A 24005-nucleotide genomic window follows, 5' to 3' on the forward strand; every position below is an offset into this window, starting at 1 on the left:
TATTCATAACTGTAGCGGTGTGTGTTCACGGGGGCGGTTTGCCTGTTCTGAGGGACGAAAAACCCGAGTCTCCAGGTGAAAAAACCCTCTACCTCCGTATGAGACTGGCCAACTCACCTTTAGTCAAAAGAGACCAGATAAAGGTTCCTCATGTCATCGAACCCAGGTCTTTCCGACCAAAGGGCTACGTCTATACCAACTGAGCTACGGAGGCTCTAACCACTGCATAGGATAGTCAAAATATTTAATGAGCATTTCATCAAGAAATTTCATAATGATAAGAATGATTTTGTACAAAGCTTGAATCAGTCAGAAGGAAATGGTGGAAGAGAAGTTAAAAAAGGAGGTAGTAAACCACATATTAATAAGAAAATAGGGCTTGATGAGTTTTAAGATAGTGTTCAGGCTGACTGTCTGTTTATTGTAATGGGGTGTTAGAGTTTAAATAGCTCTTGAGTTGGCCACTATGGACAGTCAAAAAGCATCTTCAAATTTTCAATCTTGACTTGAAGCAATTGCCAAAAATATCCAGCTATTTCAATATACAGCCAAGTCTCACAAAAGCATGCATTGCTCTAACAAACTAATGGAAAGTCTTGACCCTGAGTCCCCTAAGTACAATGTTATGCTAAAAAGAAATTCACCATTCACAAACTATCCACTATAACAAACTATCCTGTTGTTTCTACAAGTCTACTATGAGAATCAACCTTAGATAGTATAGTCAGATATGATAAGGTGTCTAATTTATCCTGGTCACGGCACCAGGGGTGCTTAAGGGTCAAAGCTATATAACTGAGAGGAGACCTCCACATAGCCTTTAAAGGAATGCGGAGAACCGACCAGGGCTTCTGACCTAATGTCCAATCCTCACCTTCTCGTGGTGCACCCTGTTGGGTATCTACTTTGATACTGAACGAACGAGGATGGGCTGGCAATTTGGGATTTAGCCGACCAAATTGTATTCTTATTGGTTAAACCAAAATAAAAAATGATTGTACAACATGACAAAATTTCATGCCGGCTGGGGCGTCGCCCGGTTAAACAAGGCCCCCGTTGTTTTCGCCAGGGAACCAGGGCGAACAGCGAAAAGTCAGCCACTGGAACAAATCTGAAAACAAACCCCAACTCAACATCACCAGAGTTAAAGATTGGTACTATCAACGTAAGAAGCCTGAATGGCAAAGAAATGGAGCTAGCTGAGGAATTAGATAAGTACCAGATCGACATAATAGGAGTGACTCTGAAACAAAAAAGACAAAAACTGGTGAGATCTTTCTGAGCAATAAATACAAAATGCTATATTCAGGCAATGACAATCAAGGAAAAGAAGGAGTAGCCATAGTATTCAACACAAAATATCAGGTTATTCTTCTTGAATGGCAGTCAGTCTCAAGTAGAGTAATGTGGGCAAATATGAGAAGGGGGAACTGGACAATGAGACTTATTTGTGCCTATGGTCCCACAGAAGGTTCTACTAAGGTAGAAGTGGAGGAATTTTTTGACGCTCTAGAAAAAGCAACTGACACAATGAAAAAGGAAAAGCTGGTCCTTGTTGGGGATCTAAATAGCAGAGTAGGAAATGATTGCGAGACATACAAAAATATTTTGGGAAAATTTGGAGAAAAGAGCAAAGCTAATAATAATGGCAAATATCTGTTGGATTTCTGCTCAGGACATGGACTGGTTATTACTAACACCATGTTCCAACATAAAAATGTGCACAAATTCACATGGAGAGAAGAGGCTAGGAATAAGAAAAGTCTCATTGACTATGTTATTGTTGATAGTGATGTCTTCTCCCTGGTGCAGGACACCAGAGTGTACAGAGGATTTGAAATTGGAAGTGATCACTATTTAGTCTTGAGCAGGATAAAATAATTTCATATTGAAAAGAATAACATGTAAGAAAGTTTTAAAGCGAATAAAAGTTGAGCAGCTCTCAGATGTGAACTGTAGACTAAAATACAGAAAGATTATTGAAAAGAAAATGAAAGAGTTTGAGAACAGGAATCAAACCTTGGAGATTCAGTGGCAAACTCTGAAGAAAACATTGATTGATTCTGCCAGAGAGGCATGTGGTGAGGTTGTGTGCAAGGATAAAAAAATCAGAACTCCCTGGTGGACACAGGAAGTTAAAGAGGCAGTGAAGGAAAAGAAGAAAGCATATCAAAAGTTCCTGGCAAATAAGTCAGCTTTTACTCTTACAGAATACAGAGACAAATGTAAGAAAGCTAAACAGTGTGTAAAACTAGCTAAACAAAAGTCATGGGAGGACTTTGGCATGAATATAGAAAATAAATATCAAGAAGGTGGTAAAATCTTCTGGAGGTTGTTGAAGAAGCTTAAGAATGGAGGAAAGAGTGTGTAAAAGGAGTTAGAGATGATAAAGGTGACATGAAAACAGGAGAAAAAGATATCCTTGAAGTATGGAGTTAATTACTTTGAAAAACTGCTAAATGAAACAAGCAGTGATGACAGCACAGTGATAAAAAACACTGACCAGGCATGCAGTCAGGAATACATATCCATACTTGAAGTAGAAAAAGCCATCAAAGGCTTGAAATGTGGAAAGGCAGCAGGAGTAGATGATATTCGACCAGAAATGCTTAAGTATGATGGTATAAAAGTCTTACAGTGGCTGCACTGCATAGTTCAGAAAGCCTGGACAGAGGGACGAATTCCCGATGATTGGAGTAGAGCTCTCATAGTACCCATATATAAAAAGGGAAATAAAACTGAATGTGAGAATTACAGAGGTATTTCCCTAGTAAGTGTTCCTGGCAAGATCTATGCCAGTATACTTGAGAAACGGTTGAGAAGAATTGTGGAAGAAAAGCTTGGTGAAGAACAAGCTGGATTCAGGCCAAATAGAGGCTGTCAGGATCAGAACTTCACTTTACGACAAATAGTCGAGAAAGCATGGGAATATAACAAAGATCTGTATTTAAGTTTTGTCGATTTGGAAAAGGCATATGACAAGGTGCCAAGAGAGAAGCTATTCAATACACAGCAGTTATATGGTGTCAATGGGGCATTATATCAAGCAATACTTAGTCTTTATTTGAGTTGTAAGTCAGCAGTTAGAATTGAAGGAAGTACAGGAAGATGGTTTAATGTTAAATCTGGTGTGAGACAAGGATGTACATTATCCCCTCTGTTATTCATTATCTATATGGATCACATTATGAAGGAAAGTGGTATTAAACCTGATATCAAAATTGGAGATGTTAATGTCAGCTCTTTGCTTTATGCGGATGAAGTTATACTTCTAAATAAATCCGCTACAAGTCTGCAAGATTCTCTGACTAAATTGAATAGCTGTTGTAATAGATATGGTATGAAGGTCAGCAATAAAAAGACAAAGACAATGAAAATAGGCAGAATCATTGAAAATGTCAACTGTGTTGTGAATGGAGAACCTGTGGAACAAGTAAAACATTTCAGCTACTTAGACACAATTTTTACTGAAGATGGTACATTAAATTTAGAAATAGACAACAGAATCAGCAAAGGATCCTGACTGGTATGGTGGGAAGTCAATTGAATAAATTCATATGGAATAAGAGAGAAATTAGTCGGAACACTAAATTAGCTGTATACAAGACAGTGTTCAAACCAGTTTTAACTTATGGATCTGAGAGCTGGGTCAGAAGTAAAACACTTGACCAAAGACTAGAGACCGCAGATATGAGAGTACTGAGAAAGATTAGAGGCGTGAACAGATGGCATCAATGGCAATATCATATTAAAAATGAGGATATTAGGAAAGAACTTGACATTGTCAGCATCCAGGAATGTGTTAACAGAGCTAATCTCAGGTGGTATGGTCACTTAAATAGAATGGGAGAGGAAAGATTAGCAAAACAAGTGTTCTCTGCCAGGTTGGCAGGAAAACGACCCAGAGGAAGACCAAGATATAGGTGGATTGATACGGTACAAAGTGCCTTAGTCGATAGAAATATAAGATCTGATAATGTTGGAGTCTGGACAAGTAACAGACTGGTTTGGAGGAAAATTGTAGATAGGAAGTTAGTAATGATGTAATTTTTTCATGTAGTACTGTCATATCCTGTACACCCCTTGAGGGTACATAGCAGGAATTTGATGATGATGATGGTCTAATTTATCTGTACATAACCAATGAGTGTAATGTGATAGGACAAATCTATAAAATTCACTGTTTTAAATTAATTTGGAGAAATGTAATGAATATGCAGCATATATACTGTAAAATCTGTTGCAAGAAAAAATTAATAATTTGCTATGTTTAATTTTCGCAACCGATTTTTCACAATTTTATTTCTCTCAGTATTTCCTAATATTTGAAATGTACTGTGAAAATAAATATTATGTGCTGAATATAATGTTATAAGAATTGCTGTAAAAGTGCATATAGGTAGACTTGATTGTAAAGCTCAGTAAGGATTAGCCAGATTATCAATGACAAATATCTGCCAAAGGTCATGAGGCTAAATGTTGTTAATGAAACAGGCAGCATTGATATCATAACGCTATAGGCTCATCCCGGAAAAGCAGACCGTGAGAACAAAGGAATAAGTGTGATATATAAGAAGCTTGTAGCTCTTAGCTCATGCTCCTTTTTGGCTCACTTTTTCTTCAGTCGTCATCAAGGTCTTTCCCTGTAGTCGCCGGCCATTCTTCCACAGGTGTCGGCCATTTCCTAGTGTCCAGCCATATTCCTGCAACTGGCCGTTTCCCCAGGCCATAGAGGGTCCATAGTGTCCGATCTGAGAACTTCTTATGTCAGCAGTATCTCGATGAGGCAGGTTCTATAAATCTACCACCAGCGAAAGTCCTAGCAGCAAGAAGAAATTTTCCAGGAAAGAAATGGTCAAATCCTGAGGTGGTTTGCTGTAAATGTTTTTGGGACAGTTCATGCATGGTTATGTGAGTAAGTAAAATCTTTTATATTTTTGTTTAAGCATGTATCGGAATTGTGTGTTACTTAAGTGTTTGTAAATCAGGTGGTTTATAGATCAAAAGTGTTATGAGAAAATAATATGTTTATTTACGTGTTTGGATACAGAATGTGTGTTTAATTGTAAGATAGGGAATAGTGCTAATAAGGAGTGTATGTAGCTAGACAAGATTTAAGTTACTACTTTAAAGGATGAGTTTATGTTACTTGTGATCACAGTGCACAAATTTTGTATAGCAATGTCACAGGAAACTTCCTTATAAAGTAACTTAGTGTTAAATAACTGTGAGCTTCATTGCATGAATTTTACATTCTAATGTGTATTTAATGGTTGTGTGGTTTAACTTTTCAGTAACTTATGACCTTTGTAATTATTGTCTTAGCAGAAAAAATAAATGTTGTGTTTTTGTAATTACCAGGTCTGTTTTCCTTAGCTAATGCACTATCTCTAAAAATTAAAATTGTGAACCTGCAGGCATAACAAATAGTCACAACTTGCATTTTTGAGAAATAGGATATACGTTTTGTGAATATTTCCTATTTTTCCCACCCCATATTTCTAACAATATCCAATCAAATTAAGTGGTGCAGTCGAAAATAAAAAATAAATTTCTTAATTTGACTTTGTGCGTGAGTGGGAGACTGCATACATTAGACTAACTAATATCACTAAGTTTGTCTAATAGCAGGGGGGACAGAAATAAGTCACGAAAGGATTAACTTTGAGAGGCTTATGTTTAAAGTAGAGATAGCATAAACATAGTGAGTTTGAACTGAATGAATAAAATAAAGTAACATCTAGTAGCAGAAAAAATAAATGAAATAAGTTAAGATAAAATAAAAGTTGTAAGTTATAAAAAAATAATAATAAAATAAGTAAAATAAGAATAATAACAATTTTACAATAGTGTTTGAAATAACAAATTTATTGAACTTGAATGCTAACTTTGCTAACTTTTTTCTTGTTGAGGATGATGCAAGAATACTTCTTCAGCCATATGAGGAATAATAGGAGCCACACATCTTGTAAGCACCTCAAGTACATGGTAGATAACAGTTTGGCAGGATCTTCTAATCTGAGAGTTTTCTAATTCACAATAAAGTCTACAAAATGATAAAAAATAAAATAATAAAATAAAATACAAATGAAAAAGAGGGAAAAATTTATAGTCTTTTGTAAACAAAAGAAACAGTGAAAATCTGAAAAGAATAACGTGATTCTGATTTCTATGTTCAGACTAGTAAGTAACATTTTTCTATTCATTATGAGTTATTATTTAGATAAACAAAATAACTCAAAGATTTTGCTATGAAAAAGAGGAATTTGATTTTGAAAACTGTAATTCAACAGGACCTTTTCATTATTACTATCAAACAATTCATTCCTGTAAGTTTTATCTAATATAATTCTGCCACAAATTTATGATTATATTCTTCATTTCCCTTTACTTACGAAGGTTACTGTAACTGATATTCACTCATCTGAGAATATTTTGATTAATTATTTCTGGACTATCTCCACTCTTTATTCATTCTTCCTACTTCCACAATAACCCAAGCAAGCAAATTTATGGTGGTATATAAGATGCTGCCTGCTCAAAAAAAAAAAAATTCTATATGCTTTTTCATTACTTATCTTTGATTTACTGTAGTAATTATCTGGACTATTTTTACTTCTTTTTTAAAGATATTCGAGAGAAGTCACTGAACTTCAATCTCTTCAGCTTTACTCCTAGATTTCTTACCTTCTCAATGTCTTGACACATTCCTCCCAGAATAATGCACATCCTTTAATCTCAACCCACAGTATAAAACTGTAATGACGATAACAGTGACAAGATAATAAATATCAGACATACTTTATAATCTCCTTCAAAAATGACTTGAAATTTCCTTTCATACCTTTTAAATTTGTCAGCATACATTATATTAAATAATAGTGACTCAAGAAGAGAAAAAACTGTAAAGCCTGTTATTTCTTTTACTTTATATACTGCTTATCCAAATATTAACGCTTACATATCTAACAGACAGCCATTCTTATATTAGATGAATAGTGGCACTGGAGATGGTGGATTCAGTAGTGTAGACAGTGGTTGTGTAGAGTGGTGTGTCCTCCCATGATGAATCCTTGAACTTTTTTTGGAGGTAAACTTAGATAGTTTAACACATATCCACATTCTAACACCAACATCAATTACTGAGCCCTGGTGAAAGTGAAGAGGAAAACATGTTTGGACTATAGAAATCCAATTATTTTCCAGCACATCTATGCAATAGTTTTAATATAAGACCTTTCTGAACTAGACAGAATAATTTAAGGTAAAAGGGCTATTACAAAAGCATTACACTGCATTAATATACAGATATCATGAAATACAGCCATTAAAACCAGAGCGTATAACATTTTAGCTCAAATGTGCATCACTGTCATTAGATACCACATTCAGCACAGAAAAAGATCCATTTTACAACATGAATATTGAAAGTTTTCCCACTTGGTTATACTATAAATTAAAGATGCCAAGAAACTATATCCTTGATTTCATCCTTTATCCAAGTGTAAGCAAACAAAGTCTGCACATGAAGTAATGTAAAATCAAGCACGATAAGTTAAATTACCGACCAGCGAAGGTAGAAAGAGCACAGCCATCGTCGTAGGAAGTTCGAAGAAAGGATATCGTCTGCAACCTTAGTTTAGAGCACCGCAATTGTCTATGGAGCACCAATGCAACTATTGCATCCTGAAGTAAAGGAACAGAGGCAAGAAATCTGGCCTGAAATATTGTTCATGTGACTGAAATGTGAATGTAAAAGGTACTGTGAACAGGCATGCCTTGTTAAAATTTTTTTCAGATATATAAGATTAGTAATAGCATGAATGATATTCATGCTTACGGAAAGGAGTTGGTGTGAATTTGAGTTTAGGCTATAGATATACAAGAGTAAAATGTTATGATTATGTACAAAGAATGGAAGGAACTAAATTAGATTAGAAATAAGGGGACAACTGCTCCTATATTGTAAATTTGTTGAACAACATCCTAAATTATGTGAAGCTATGTGTTTAACTAATAAGTGTATTAACATACACTAATTTACAGATAATTTAGTATAGTCTGGTCATGAGAAGCAGTTTCCTCCTCATGGATGTATTACTTGTAACCTCTTACTAGTTAGCAATAAACTTGTTTTATTCGATTAATAACTTTGCCTGATCTTTTGTCAATGCACTGTCTCAAAATAATTGCGAACCTGTGTGCAAATTGATAGAGAATCGCAACGACATGCAGCACGAGTAGATGTAATTTAGCTGTAATTTTGTCTATGTTCCCTTTCCTAAAATTCTCAGACTATATTAATTAGATTAGGCTGGTGCAGTCGATAATCAAACAAATTTATCTAGTTGAGAAGTACGAGAATTTTGGCTAACTGCAAATCGGACATCATAGTAACCTTAAGGCCTGCTTTGTATGCGCAGGAACTAGGGGCAGAATTAGGAAAGGACAAAAGAAGATCAAGTATAAGGTAGGATTAGTTAAAGTAAAGTAATAAGGAGTCGTATACAAAATCGAAAATAACAGTAACATCATGACTGGGCAACTCATATATAGAGGCTAATGACTTCACATCAGCTTTAGTATCCCATAATGCAAAGCATATATCCTTATGGACATGTATAATCTATCCAGAGGATAAGGATCACTACCCAGACTAGTTTTGACCTTTATTGAGATCCCATCAGTGGGAGCCAGACCCAGAAGTGATACCAAGGTTGGAGTAATGCAGATGTCAAAACTTTGAACATCTATCTCTAATCCAGAGTATTTTAATAAGGTGAGACACCTTTTCGCTACTTGTATATGGAAATATGACTTCTGCATTACTTCAACCTCGGTATCACTTCTGGGTCTGGCTTCCACTGATGAGACCTCAATAAAAGTTGAAGCTGGCCTGCATAGTGATCCTTCCCATAATGACTAGCATTATATATGTCCGTAAGGATATGTGATTTGCATTATGGGATACTAAGGTAAGCAATGTGAAGCCATTAGCCTCTACATACGAGATGCCCAGTTGTGAAGTTCCTTCACATGCAAACTTTGTTTGCTTATACTTGGATAAAGGATGAAACCAAGAATATAATTTCTTGGCATCTTTAATTTACAACATGAATATTGCTACCAAATCACAACCCTCTCCTGTCCTCCTCCAAACAAAACTGCACTATTCAGACAAGACAGTCCCCACTGCCATAAATAAAACTTAAAGAACATCCATCTCCAGTTTCTTAATCACTGGAGATGAGCATTCTTGAAGAGAAATTAACAGTTCTTTACTTAATTATCCATACTTATTTTAATGTTGATATTTTGAGAAAATACACATCTAGAGATGATAATTACTAAATTTATTTAGCTAATAAATTATTAAGTTAATATATTATCTTGCTAAGGTATCTTCATGGGCACAAAGAAACACAACAAAACATTGCACACAGACTGAGTATGAAAGGTGGGATACTACAGTCCTAACTGGTACTATGGGTGCAATAATGGAACTGTGCTGACAGTCTCCCAGATTTTTGGTAAAGTGAATGCTCTGGAGGATTTGAGAAATAATTTTGCTAATTTATATATCTGTTCCTGTATAAAAGGGAAGTTTTATTTCCATTGGATCCAGTGATTTGCCTCCATGGCAGGGTCTGCCACCTTGAAACAACAGTACTACAGGTAACAGACATAGTTGTGTTCCTCCAAATGGATATTAATGTTTTGTTTGTTCAAAATATGAAAGTTTGGAGATGCAAGGGATACTGTAGACCTCAAGACAGTCAACATGATGGAAAAGATCTTTTGGCGAATGGATATTTGCTAAATCTGAAAATTCAGCTGCCTCACTTTACCAAAAATCTGGGAGACTATTAGCATAATTTCATCACCACATGCATAGAGTGTATCCATCAGGAATGTAAGCTCCCAGCTTTCATACTCACTTTGTGTTTGGCTTCTTGCTAGTTGCCTGCATGCACATGTATTAATGTTCAGTGGAGAAAACATACATCTACAAATAACAATTATTAACTAAATTTATTTAGCTATTAAATTATTAAGCCAATATTTCACCTTAGTCACCAAGGTGTCTTCATGAGCACAAAGAAATACAACTAAACAAGTAATAATCAATGTCCAAGCAAAGGCAACAAATTACTGTTGCCTTTGATAATATTTGATATCAGATTTCTTTCCTTGGAGTAACTTCTAATTTTCCTTAGCATAAATAAATCACATAAATATTTTTCAGCATCTAATAAACAAAATTTTTACTTTTACACACAGAACAACTTCCACTTCAGTATAAATTCTGAATTCACCCAATCGTGGCAAGCGATTCTCACATAATTTAGTAAACAAAGCTTTATCATCAAAGAGTTAATTGAAGATAAAGCTTTTCTTGCTCAATTATAGTACAAGGGATGCACAATGGTGGTAGAATTGTCAGAATAGCCAATAGCCATTTATAATAATGCTGTTCTCCTACTGGGAGCCAAGCCCATGAAATTTCATGACTTGTTTAGAAGAGAACAAGCAGGTTAATCAATTACCTCCTCTCTCTCTCTCACTGATTCAAGCTCTATTTCTCCTCAAAAAATAAAAAAATAATAATAAAATAATTTCTGTTGCATGCATTTCTCCAGATATTTATACAGCCATGGTAAATAATCTGAAAACAAACCCCAACTCAACATCACCAGAGTTAAAGATCGGTACTATCAATGTAAGAAGCCTGAATGGCAAAGAAATGGAGCTAGCTGAGGAATTAGATAAGTACCAGATCGACATAATAGGGGTGACTGAAACAAAAAAGACCAAAACTGGTGAGATCTTTCTGAGCAATAAATACAAAATGTTATATTCAGGCAATGACAATCAAGGAAAAGAAGGAGTAGCCATAGTATTCAACACAAAATACGAGGCTAATCTTCTTGAATGGCAGTCAGTCTCAAGTAGAGTAATGTGGGCAAATATGAGAATGGGGAACTGGACAATGAGACTTATTTGTGCCTATGGTCCCACAGAAGGTTCTACTAAGGTAGAAGTGGAGGAATTTTTTGAGGCTTTAGAAAAAGCAACTGACACAATGAAAAAGGAAAAGTTGGTCCTTGTTGGGGATCTAAATAGTAGAGTAGGAAATGATTGTGAGACATACAAAAATATTTTGGGAAAATTTGGAGAAAAGAGCAAAGCTAATAATAATGGCAAATATCTGTTGGATTTCTGCTCAGGACATGGACTGGTTATTACTAACACCATGTTCCAACATAAAAATGTGCACAAATTCACATGGAGAGAAGAGGCTAGGAATAAGAAAAGTCTCATTGACTATGTTATTGTTGATAGTGATGTTTTCTCCCTGGTGCAGGACACCAGAGTGTACAGAGGATTTGAAATTGGAAGTGATCACTATTTAGTCTTGAGCAGGATAAAATTGAATTTCATATTGAAAAGAATAACATGTAAGAAAGTTTTAAAGCGAATAAAAGTTGAGCAGCTCTCAGATGTGAACTGTAGACTAAAATACAGAAATATTATTGAAAAGAAAATGAAAGAGTTTGAGAACAGGAATCAAACCTTGGAGATTCAGTGGCAAACTCTGAAGGAAACATTGATTGATTCTGCCAGCGAGGCATGTGGTGAGGTTGTGTGCAAAGATAAAAAAATCAGAACACCCTGGTGGACACAGGAAGTTAAAGAGGCAGTGAAGGAAAAGAAGAAAGCATATCAAAAGTTCCTGGCAAATAAGTCAGCTTTTACTCTTACAGAATACAGAGACAAATGTAAGAAAGCTAAACAGTGTGTAAAACTAGCTAAACAAAAGTCATGGGAGGACTTTGGCAAGAATATAGAAAATAAATATCAAGAAGGTGGCAAAATATTCTGGAGGTTGTTGAAGAAGCTTAGGAATGGAGGAAAGAGTGCTGTAAAAGGAATTAGAGATGATAAAGGTGAAATGAAAACAGGAGAAAAAGATATCCTTGAAGTATGGAGTTAATTACTTTGAAAAACTGCTAAATGAAACAAGCAGTGATGACAGCACAGTGATAAAAAACACTGACCAGGCATGCAGTCAGGAATACATATCCATACTTGAAGTAGAAAAAGCCATCAAAGGCTTGAAATGTGGAAAGGCAGCAGGAGTAGATGATATTCGACCAGAAATGCTGAAGTATGGTGGTATAAGAGTCTTACAGTGGCTGCACTGCATAGTTCAGAAAGCCTGGACAGAGGGACGAATTCCCGATGATTGGAGTAGAGCTCTCATAGTACCCATATATAAAAAGGGAAATAAAACTGAATGTGAGAATTACAGAGGTATTTCCCTACTGAGTGTTCCTGGCAAGATCTATGCAAGTATACTTGAGAAACGGTTGAGAAGAATTGTGGAAGAAAAGCTTGGTGAAGAACAAGCTGGATTCAGGCCAAATAGAGGCTGTCAGGATCAGATCTTCACTTTACGACAAATAGTCGAGAAAGCATGGGAATATAACAAAGATCTGTATTTAAGTTTTGTCGATTTGGAAAAGGCATATGACAAGGTGCCAAGAGAGAAGCTATTCAATACGCTGCAGTTATATGGTGTCAATGGGGCATTATATCAAGCAATACTTAGTCTTTATTTGAGTTGTGAGTCAGCAGTTAGAATTGAAGGAAGTACAGGAAGATGGTTTAATGTTAAATCTGGTGTGAGACAAGGATGTACATTATCCCCTCTGTTATTCATTATCTATATGGATCACATTATGAAGGAATGTGGTATTAAACCTGATATCAAAATTGGAGATGTTAATGTCAGCTCTTTGCTTTATGCGGATGATGTTATACTTCTAAATAAATCCGCTACAAGTCTGCAAGATTCTCTGACTAAATTGAATAGCTGTTGTAATAGATATGGTATGAAGGTCAGCAATAAAAAGACAAAGACAATGAAAATAGGCAGAATCATTGAAAATGTCAACTGTGTTGTGAATGGAGAACCTGTGGAACAAGTAAAACATTTCAGCTACTTAGGCACAATTTTTACTGAAGATGGTAAACTAAATATAGAAATAGACAACAGAATCAGCAAAGCTGGTATCGTGGGAAGTCAATTGAATAAATTCATATGGAATAAGAAAGAAATTAGTCGGAACACTAAATTAGCTGTATACAAGACTGTGTTCAAACCAATTTTAACTTATGCATCTGAGAGCTGGGTCAGAAGTAAAACACTTGACCAAAGACTAGAGACCGCAGATATGAGAGTCCTTAGAAAGATTAGAGGCGTGAACAGATGGCATCAATGGCAATATCATATTAAAAATGAGGATATTAGGAAAGAACTTGACATTGTCAGCATCCAGGAATGCGTTAGCAGAGCTAATCTCAGATGGTATGGTCACTTAAATAGAATGGGAGAGGAAAGATTAGCAAAACAAGTGTTCTCTGCCAGGTTGGCAGGAAAACGACCCAGAGGAAGACCAAGATATAGGTGGATTGATACGGTACAAAGTGCCTTAGACGATAGAAATATAAGATCTGATAATGTTGGAGTCTTGACAAGTAACAGACTGATTTGGAGGAAAATTGTAGATAGGAAGTTAGTAATGATGTAATTTTTTCATGTAGTACTGTCATATCCTGTACACCCCTTGAGGGTACATGGCAGGAATTTGATGATGATGATGATGGTAAATAATAAAACTCTGGCATCTATTATACTCTCACTTGCCACCTTAAAATCATACCTTCCCTAGTTGGAGGACATGTCAACTAACCTCTAGGTGTTATATCTTTCATCATTCAGTGAAACAGCACCACTAGCTGTGCTGTTTCACCTGTGGCCTTTGCCATGCTTCATCTCTAGTTTGTGTCCCTTCCCCTTTTCTTCCTACATCAGTGCAGGTGAGTGCCACTCTGCTCATGTTCTTCACATCATATTTAGTTAAGGAGGCAGCACCTCCTCCATTTGTGGGTGCAACAGTGAAGTGGTTTCTGCAGACTGGTTACTAACTAGAACATTGGAACCTGTTGATCACTTTCCAGGAGACTTCCCAATTGAATGACAAATAATCTTGTTACTGCTTATTTGTCAGGTTGTGCCCAAGTACAGTAGCTTGCAGGGAAAGAGGGCACTGTCTGAGGTGATGTTTGGAACTGATGAAATATTTTGTTATATGGAAGGTGGGGAGAGGATATGGGGGCATTTGTGGATGTTAGTTTGGGTGCAGTTAAGAAAGGGGAGAGAGATCTAGATTTTTTTTTTGTTAAAGCAGTAAGTGAATAGAATGATTTGCCTGTTGAAGTGGTGAGTGCATTCAATGTGAATGAGTTTACGAGAAGGTATGACATCTGTGTAAGGGATCTACAGACTTCCGCAATGAGTCTGTAAATCCCTGGAGGTCTCTGCTGCTGATAATGATAATAATTCAACTCCTACAATTAATCCTGCCAGTTTATATTAATGTATTCACTCGCAATTTATTCCTGTTGATTCTTTGCCTGACATATAGTTACACATATCTTAGCATAGAGTCCTTAAAACTTTGCTCTCCTGTTGACCATTCTTTATTGAAGTTACCTTATTTTATCTATTTATTTTTTTAAAGTACACAATAGGTGACGCAATTTTTGTTTGTAGAGATTAGTGCTAATAGGGTTAGTACTCTAGGCAATTTGAGGATGAGGATTGTTGTCAGGGTTGTATACGTATTGCCAAAACTTAGAAATTTTAAGACCATCATTCTTATTTGAAGTTTGTGTGACTTTCCAATCAGTCCAGAGCATGATCAGAAGGATCTGTTTTCCCATGGTGAATTAAGCAGATATGGTTTTAGTGTTCTTTTCCTGTATATATACTGTGCATCCAGTTTCACTTATGTAGGGAAGATTACATGCACACTGAATTTGATTATGTACATGTAATCTATATTCCTATATGTGAGGAGAAGGGGAGGGGATCCTTGGGTGTGCTGAATAATTGCTTTAATTTTATAGAAGGTTTAAAGGTAGTTTTAATGTTGTAATTCCTTAAATTTCTAGATCCTTTTTTTCAGATAGTCCTTTAATATAACAGACAGATATAGCTTTGCTGAAACTGCTGTTGCCATTATTTTTTTGTTCAGTATATCAGCAATTTTCTTTTTATTATATCTGTTTCTTAAGAAGGTGGATTTAATTCATTTAGCTGAGTTCTGAGTTTATTTTCATAGGAGTAAATTATTACTGCTCTCTTTTTTTGAAGAGAGCAGTAATACCTTAGAAGTACTACTGAAGAGAGCAGGAAGGTATTAGAGTTTGGTGGCCAAATTACCAACACATCATTGACATATCTAAGTGAAGCCTTAGGTTTTAAGAATGCAAATTCAAGAGCTTTCTGCTCAAATGTCCCATAAAGAAGTTTATACTTGGGGGATATGATGGGAAAGGAACAGTGACAAGTCTGTGGCCATCCCATTTTTTTGAAGGTAGAAGTTGTTTCGCTGCAATAACAAAGCAGAGCATGCGAGTAAAGAGGCCATAATGTCAGGTGAGAATTTGTTCCATAAAAGAAGAATTGTGTCACTGATGGGATATGGACATTTGTAAAGAGGGCAGTAATGCCAAAGCTGAATAAGAGATCTTGATAATCTAAAACATAGTCTTTGATTTTTGTAATAGTGTTGACTATTTAATGCAGGAGCAAAGACCAGCCAACTCCTTTATGGCGCTGTTGCTAATTTCTTGGCTAGGTAATATGCAGCAACGGTGATTTGCAACTTCAGAAGGACAAGAAGAAACCTCTTACAGTAATATTTATGGTTTTGTTTCAGATTATTTTTGTAGGATTGTAGTTGACAGCTACATTATTATCAGTATATGACACCAGTAAGTTCATTTTTCAAAGGTAATCATTTCTGTTTAATAAAACCTTTGTTAGCTTTTGTAACGAGCAATGTGAGTGAGTGAGAGAGAAAGGAGTATGGAATAGTAGATATTTTCAGATGCTCAAACTGTTTATTATCAAGATTTTAATATAGAATAGCATATCCATTAATAATCTTTTCAATCTTTTACAATTTTATATACTATGAAGTTTGTCATTCAAAATATTGAATATATGAAATATATACATCCAAGTAGTTATTTAGTAAGATTCCATACCTGTCTTTAATTAGAAGAATATAATATGATGATACTATATTCACAATGAAGTTAACATCATAACTCACTAAGTCATAGCGCAATGAATTGTAATCATCTTCTACCTAAAAAAAAAGTAGTTACTTTTACTTTTTTTGGAAAAATACAGCATGTTTTTTAATAAATTAACTGCAAACATGTCTCTGTTAATATTTCATGTTATAATGATGGGGGAATTTTCCAACTTTTTACAGTTGTAATATTTAAAACATCACAAATCAGAATCAGAGCTGATGTAAATGTTTGATTAAAAATCTCACTTAAAACATACACAGCGTAAAAAGTGTTATGTTATCAATCAAACACTTTTAACATCAAAAATGCTTGATAGCACAGATAAGATGAAAGCTGAGCATATGTGTTTATGAAAAGATCTTATCCAAAATGATTTGCTATCTTGAAAACAAATAATTTTTCAACAATAACATTTATTTACTATTTTCAAATTCAGACAAACTACTTCCAGTTATCATTCAATTAAGGTCATATGATAACTGGAGTGAGGATAATGGTTCCAAAACAATTATTTAGATTTACAAACTAGTAAATATTTTTAAAACCATTACTCATATGTATATTGTATCACATTCAAACCTTGGGGTGAAAAAATATTATTACTAGTTAAAAAAAAGTACTTGGCACCTCCATGTATTCCACGCTCATTGCTGAGACCATTCTACATACTTGATCTAAATCTACAATCTACTAAACTCCACAATTAGTTATGGGAATGTTCTCAAGGTATTACTTTTTGCCAGAGGAAAACCCTGTTATCTGAATGTACGATCAGGTAAGTAACTTTCAGATAAAAAATCAATTAGAAATTTTCTTTATATCATTATAAGATTTGGATCCAGGTTTTACTTGTCCAACCAAAGAAAGCATGTTGTGCTGTCCAGATGGTGCTAATACCAAATGTTTAGGTCTCGGCTATATACAGATTATTATGAATTTTGTATTAATTTCATTCCCAACTGGTTCCTGTATATAACATAACATTACTGACAAAGTAATTTTTAACAAGAGTGTTGACAAAGAGTGACAATACTGTTGGATCTAAAAAAAAAAAAAGGGGAGGGGGGGTTATGTTCTTGAGAGAGCCAAGAACACTAAAGGATTTTCATAAAAAGGAATCATTTTAATGAAAAGCAGAATACATAATAACATTTGGAGATGATGAATTGTGAGAAGATGGTACAGTCATATGAGTTCCCTTTCAGTGTTTAAGTTCTCTTTAATATTTTTTTTTTGGTGCTATCTTCTCAAGCAGATTCAGCACTAGTTAGTGTTGTGACAAACTTCCTCTTCACCGTCTGATATGGAATATTCTGCTCATGTTTTTGATCCCCTGAATCTCTTCCTTATTCTTTATGCTCAAGAATGATCCTAGATGGTCTAACAGTTGGTACATTTATGTAATTTATACAAACAGAATTTGGTTTCATGCTCTTCATTCATTGGACATAAGTGGCAAAAGCCACAACAGACATTTTGGGTATGACTGTATTTTCTGGCACTTGAAGCCTCAAAGGATTGAGGATGTAAAACTTGGCATAGTAGTTGAGATACTGCTTTCAACGATGTTCAAGGTTTAGAGGTTTTAAATTTAAGGATTTATGGTAAGTACAAGATTACCATCCTTAAATATCAGGCTATATCTTATGCTTGTTATTTTTTGATCTTTCAATTCAAAACAAATCTCTTCATCTGAAACACTGAGGAGGTGCACACTGATAATGCTCCTTCAGAATTTAACATTTTATCAGGGGTTACCATAGAGCCACATGTGCTGCACAAATGATTTGATTCAAGTGTTTCTTTGAAGACGTATCAAGAAGGATATTTCCTTATTAACAGTATTCTGAACAATTTTTTGAGATCTGCCAATCTTCCAAACTCTTTTGGATAAAGATACATTTTCCCAACAGAAACAGTTGGGATGTTGGGTGTATGATAAGAAAACATGTTTTTTTTTCTTATTTTTCATGTAATTTCTGGTTTAATATTGGAATTTTGTGGGGCCTTATGAGAGTTCTGATAAATTTCAGATGAAGGTTTCATACTTGGAGGGAAGGTTATATTTGTATATGATATATTTTATATTCTTTTATAGAGTAACAGTTTTCAATAGTGCATAATCAAAAATGTTGAATTAAGAAAATTCAGATTATCCACACATTTTTTATAAGGTCGTGGTTATATTTATAGTCATCCCTCGAGTTATGTCCTTTTGAAGATACATCCGTGATCCCATAAGGGAATAAATAACATTTTTGGCTATACTTTCGAACAAGATGCATGCGAGTGCAAGGATAAGCATGCAAAGTGGCAACAGCGCTTTCATCGACAACCACCCTTGGCAGTCGGCATGTGTCTTCAACAGTTCCTCTGTTGATTTTGTGTTTGAGAAATGGGTTATTTATGTATTTATCATTAAATATTTTGCGATGTTTTGTGCAACATGGCCCCTACATGCACAATCATGAAACCTAGTGAAGAATCACAGAAAAAGAGGCAAGCAATTGATCTTCAAATGAAGTTGCAAGTTTAAAGGTGTGATGTAATAATAATAATAATAATAATATAATCCAGATGATGACATTAATATGAAGATCGAAACGTTGGGAAATTAAAATAGTTTTTTATAACACGGTTGTAAAATTTCTAAAATGAATGCCCATCATTGTGTAACACTAAAAAAAAGAACAGAGGACTTGACTTGTGATAAATGCAAAACTTTAGATAAGAGAAAATGCTTGAAATAATCAAATGTTCAAATGATCTTACAACAATGTAATTAAAAAAAACAGAAGTAACATACTACTATAATAAAGGATAAACTACTTTTTACTTAAAAATGCATTTATATATATTTCCAGCCAGGAGAGAACACTGTAAAGTAGAATGGTATGATATGAGATTCATTGTGATCTTTAATAACTTGAATATTATTATTATTATGGCTGGGATTCCACTAACCAACTAAGACCATTTATTATTATTACTATTATGTAACACATCTAAGGATTAACTGAGAAGGTCATTCTATTCTACTGCACACAACTCATCATCTCCACTACTTACTTAATTCACCAACTACACAAAATACTATCTAGTGCCCACCATCATTAGTATTTTTTATCTGTAAATTGTGTGTGTTCTCCTGGCTGATTTGCCTGTATGCAGGATAAAAAAAAACTGAGTTTCTATGAGAAAAAGCCCTGCTACCTCCATGAGATTGGCTAACTCACCTTCAATTAAAAAAAAAATGTAAAGATTCTTCATCACAATGATAACTGAACTCAGGTTTGTTCTAATTATGCTAAGGAGGAGCTTAAGTATGGCAAAAAACATGAACTGCAGAACATGAATATTGAAACTACTACCAAATGTAATCCTTTATTTTAGAGTTACAGTGATCAGCATTCATTTTAAAAATTTATGGAATTTACAACCGTGTTAAAAAACTTTTTTATTATCCCGACATTTCGATCTCCACATCAAGATTATCATCTGGAGCATACATCAATATACAAGACAAGCTAAGTTACATTATTAACTGTAAGCTAAAGAAACAATGATTTGATCACATGTTATTCTACTGGCATGACCTCTAGTGAAAAAAAAACATCAAGCTAAATTCTATTTACAATGACAGGAATAAACATTCTTTCAGATGGTTTTCTTTCAGAAACAATGATGTCCTATTTTTAGTATTACAATTCTTATTTTTGCTTTTAAGATACTGGATTTTCTACAGTCCTGTTTATAGTTGTTCATAGTGAGGAACGTTCCATGGGTCAAATATATACCTTCCATATGTTTGGGATTTTTAGACCATCATTATTGTTCAGATTGGGGTGGTTGATAATAATCTCACATGCTTCCTTAAATTTCCGTTCATACCATGTTTTAGTGCGATGTAGACAGCTAGTGCTTTTCCAGTCAACTGTGTAAGGAATTCAGAGCATGATCAGAAAGGCCAGCTACACCATAATTATTATATTTAATGTGTCGTTTATGTTCTTTTTGTCTGATAGTAATTGTGCGTCCTCATTCTCCTATATATGGTATGTTGCAAGTACAATAAATCCGGTATACTGCAGGGTGGGCTAGTGGGTCTTTACAAGAAGTTTTAAAGGTGGCTTTAAGGTTGAATTTTCGTAGTACTCTGTTTATTTTGTCTGATGTTCCTTTAATGTAGGGAATGGTTATAGTTTTACTGTAGTCTGGTTTGTCTTTGTTTTTTATTGAAGTTTTGTAGAGAATTTTGTTAATAGTGTTTTGGCTGTATCCATTTTTTTGGAAAGTATTAAAGATAATTTTAAATTTGTCTTTTAGTGCCTGTTCATTGGAACAGATCGTCTGCACCCTGTTTTTTAGCGTGTTGATGACACCTAGTTTTTGTGTTGGGTGGTGGTAGGAGTTTATGTGTATATATTGTCTCGAATGTGTCGATTTCCAGTAAACAGTGAAGGAAAGATTGCCAGAAGGAAGACGTGTGACAAGTGTATCCAGAGACGGAAGTATGTTGTGTTTTTCAATTTCAATTGTATGCGTTTGTGTTGTTTGTTTAGGTGGCTAAGGAATGTGTCTAATGTATAAACATCGTCAACGTATCTAAGCCAGACTTTGGGTTTTAAAGGGGAGGAACCTAAGGCAAGTTGCTCAAAATGTTCCATGTAAAAGTTAGCAATAGCGGGGGGGGGGGGGGGGGATAATGGCAAGCCCATGGCTGTAACTTTTTTTTGTAAGTAGAAGGCGTTTTGCCATACAAAATAACCCGACCGTAATATATGCGCAAAGAGCGCCATGATATCTGGAAGGAATTTGTTCTGTAGGAGAAGGATTGTGTCATTGATTGGGACATTCGTGAAGAGGGCAGAGACGTCAAAACTGACTAATAAATCATATTTTTCTAATGTAATGTCTTTGATGGTGTTTATGAAGTGTTGTGTGTTTTTGATATAGGAGGGGGAATGACCTACCAACTCCTTGAGTGTTGCCGCTAATTTTTTGGCTAAGTGATACGTCGGGCTATCAATTCCTTCAACTATAGGTCTTAACAGTGTGTTTTCTTTGTGAATTTTCGGCAGCCTGTAAATTCTTGGGGAGTGCACGTAGTGAGGAAATAGATTTTTGACCGTATCTTCGGGCCAAGTGGTAATTGACTTAAGTAGTTTCTCTGTTTTGTTTTTTATTCTGTTGGTTGGGTTGTAGTTAACTAATTTGTATGTGTTATTGTCAGAGACCAACAGATTCATTTTTTTAAGTAGCTTAAAAGCTACTTAAACAAAGATTTACGTAGGTTGTAAATTCCATAAATTTTTAAAATGAATACTACCAAATGTGTCAAGGTCAGTTTTATGTTTTTCAAGGAGAAGACTGGAGTAGACAGATGAAAATAAATCCAACAAACTAAATGCTTGGATGAGAGAAAAAAAAAAAAAAAAAAAAAAAGGTGAATCACATACTGAGTAATCACCATTGCAACCAAACCAATATGCACAAGTATGCAAAACATTCACCAACAATAATTCATTGAACAACAAATCATTTAACCAAAAATCACGAAACCCTTTCTGATCCATGGACGAACTCTCTTCAGCTGCCTTATCATCAGCACCTGACATGTGGAGAGAACAATGGTCCAACAATCTTCCAACAAATGATTTCCTGGTTGAAGATCCCTGTGCTCCGCAGCCTGGTTCTGCCCTTCCTAGCAAGATTTGGTCATCTATCAACAGGATCAGAACTAACCGAGGCATATGTGGCTACCTACTACATAAATGGAGACTATCAGACTACCCTTATTGTGACTGTTCTCTTGTAGCACAGACAATTACTCATATTGTGAATGACTGCCCAAGGTGCCAATTTCATGGTGGTGGCCTCCGGGACATCCACGCAATGACAGATGAGGCCCTGGATTGGCTTTCTGTTCTGGACATTGACTTGTAGCTGCTTTGGCCATAAGAATAAATAAATAAGTGGGCTGAGTTTTTTTTTTTTTTTTTTTTTTTAAATGTGGGAAGGTGTGTTGCCAGTATATTCTGTGAGAACTTTGGCTAATTTTTATGTGGGTGAATCAGTAACATCCACAATAGGGTGTAATGGCACATTCTGTTTATGGATTTTTGGTAGTCCATATATCTGAGAGGAGAGGATCTAGGGTTATAAGGTTTTAATCTGTTTGAAACAGACTAAAAGGTAACCTTTTTAAGGAGCTTATGGAATGTTCTGATATGTGTGCTGGTGGGATCAGTCTATAGTGAGGTAGGTAGAACGATCTAGTAGTAAAGAGGCAAGCTTACCTGAGTAATCTGACAGGTTTAAAACCACAGTGGCATTTCCCTTATCCACTTTGGTAATTATTATTCTGTTGTTGAATTTTATTTCTTGGAGAGCTGCAAATTCTTTTTTTGATATGTTACTTTTTGATGGTTTAGCTTGGGTGAGTATACTGGCTACATCCAGTCTGATGTTGGCAATACGGTTGGGAAGGCATGGATACCTTGTTCAACTTGTATCATTATTTCCTCCACAGGAATTTTCTTAGGAGTTATGGCCATGCATGAGTGCGCTAACTGCTTCAGAGTCAGGGAGGATAGGTTTATTACTGTGTTAGGAGGTGGTTGAGGTTAGGAAGCTGAGTTATTTTTCTTGTAGATTCACAAGCTTTTCTTCAAGTGCATGGATAGCTTCATTGGTGTTGGTCAGAAGAACAAGGGTGGTGGCAATCTGCTCCTGTAGAAAAGCGAAGCTAGTGCATCTGTAAATGTGCAGAGCTTTTGATGATGTAAATCGGTGTTTTAATTTAACACAATTTGAGATCATGTCGTTATCCTGGCAGCATTTCAGAAAGGCTAATCGATTCATTTGTATGGATAGCTTCAACATGCGTATTGATAGGCCTTGCATGTAATGGAATCTCCATGGATGATTGTAATTCTTGTATATAAGTTTATACATTGGTTACTTAAATATAAAGAGCTAATAAGCTTCATTTCGGCAATATAAACAATATTTTAAATTAAAGGGATATAAAATCCACATTGTTTCAAAACAGAATAAGAAACTCAAAGATTGGAATCGAATCAGAGTTTCATGCCGAATATAGTAAACTATAAAGTATCGGCAAACACTAGCGTGAGCTAATGCAAGTGACCCTAGTATGTAGTACAATATCGGACAACTCGTTGCAAAGGTGGGGAAAGTTCAGATCGCTATTCTTAGGTATTTTCCATAATGTAAAAACACATTTCCTAGGAAATGCATGCTGTTATTACATTATGGACATTATGTAAAACATTGTTACATTATGGAAAATACCTAACAATAGCAATCTGAACTTTCCCCACCTTTGCAACGAGTTGTCCGATATTGTACTACGTACTAGGGTCACTTGCATTAGCTCACGCTAGTGTTTGCCGATACTTTATAGTTTACTATATTTGGCATGAAACTCTCTGATTCGGTTTTGAAACAATGTGGATTTTATATCCCCTTAATTTAAAATATTTCTACTACGTAATTTAGTGTGTGAAAGTTGCTTTCAAGTTGCGGTGGTGGATTATCCATGTTAGTAACATGGAGAAAAAAGACAGAAAATGTATTTTGGTAGAAGAAAAGATGCCAATTCTGTGATGTGTAGATTGACATACCGGAACACGTGTGCACTTAGCAAAAGATCTTGGACTCTCCATGTCCACTTTGAACACGATAGTAAAAAACAGGTCAAGCATTGAACTCAATGCAAAGCAATCTGGCGCTAAGTCAAAAAAAAAAAAGAAGAAAAAAACGAAAAGCAAAAACAACCAACAATTAAAGATTTTTTTAAATAG

At 35.2% G+C, this 24005-nt stretch overlaps 1 protein-coding gene across 2 annotated transcripts in view; it reads right to left on the bottom strand.

Annotated features, from left to right (window-relative positions):
- The window catches only part of IleRS-m (Isoleucyl-tRNA synthetase, mitochondrial), a 384064-nt gene that overhangs the window by 24144 nt on the left and 335915 nt on the right, over positions 1 to 24005 (bottom strand). The window contains exons 19-20 of one of the 2 annotated variants that reach the window (XM_090403396.1): positions 16123 to 16226; positions 5898 to 6046 (exon numbers count right to left, since the gene is read on the bottom strand). In XM_090403396.1, coding sequence (XP_090259522.1) covers positions 5898 to 6046; positions 16123 to 16226 — 253 coding nt within the window. Of the gene's footprint in view, positions 1 to 5888; positions 6047 to 16122; positions 16227 to 24005 lie in introns of both variants that reach the window. The other variant, XM_090403397.1, reaches the window with a different exon arrangement.

Source organism: Typopeltis vanoorti, chromosome 14 (assembly GCF_054136105.1).
Source record: "Typopeltis vanoorti isolate ZY-2024b chromosome 14, IOZ_Tvanoo_1.0, whole genome shotgun sequence".
Lineage (NCBI taxonomy): Eukaryota > Metazoa > Arthropoda > Arachnida > Uropygi > Thelyphonidae > Typopeltis > Typopeltis vanoorti.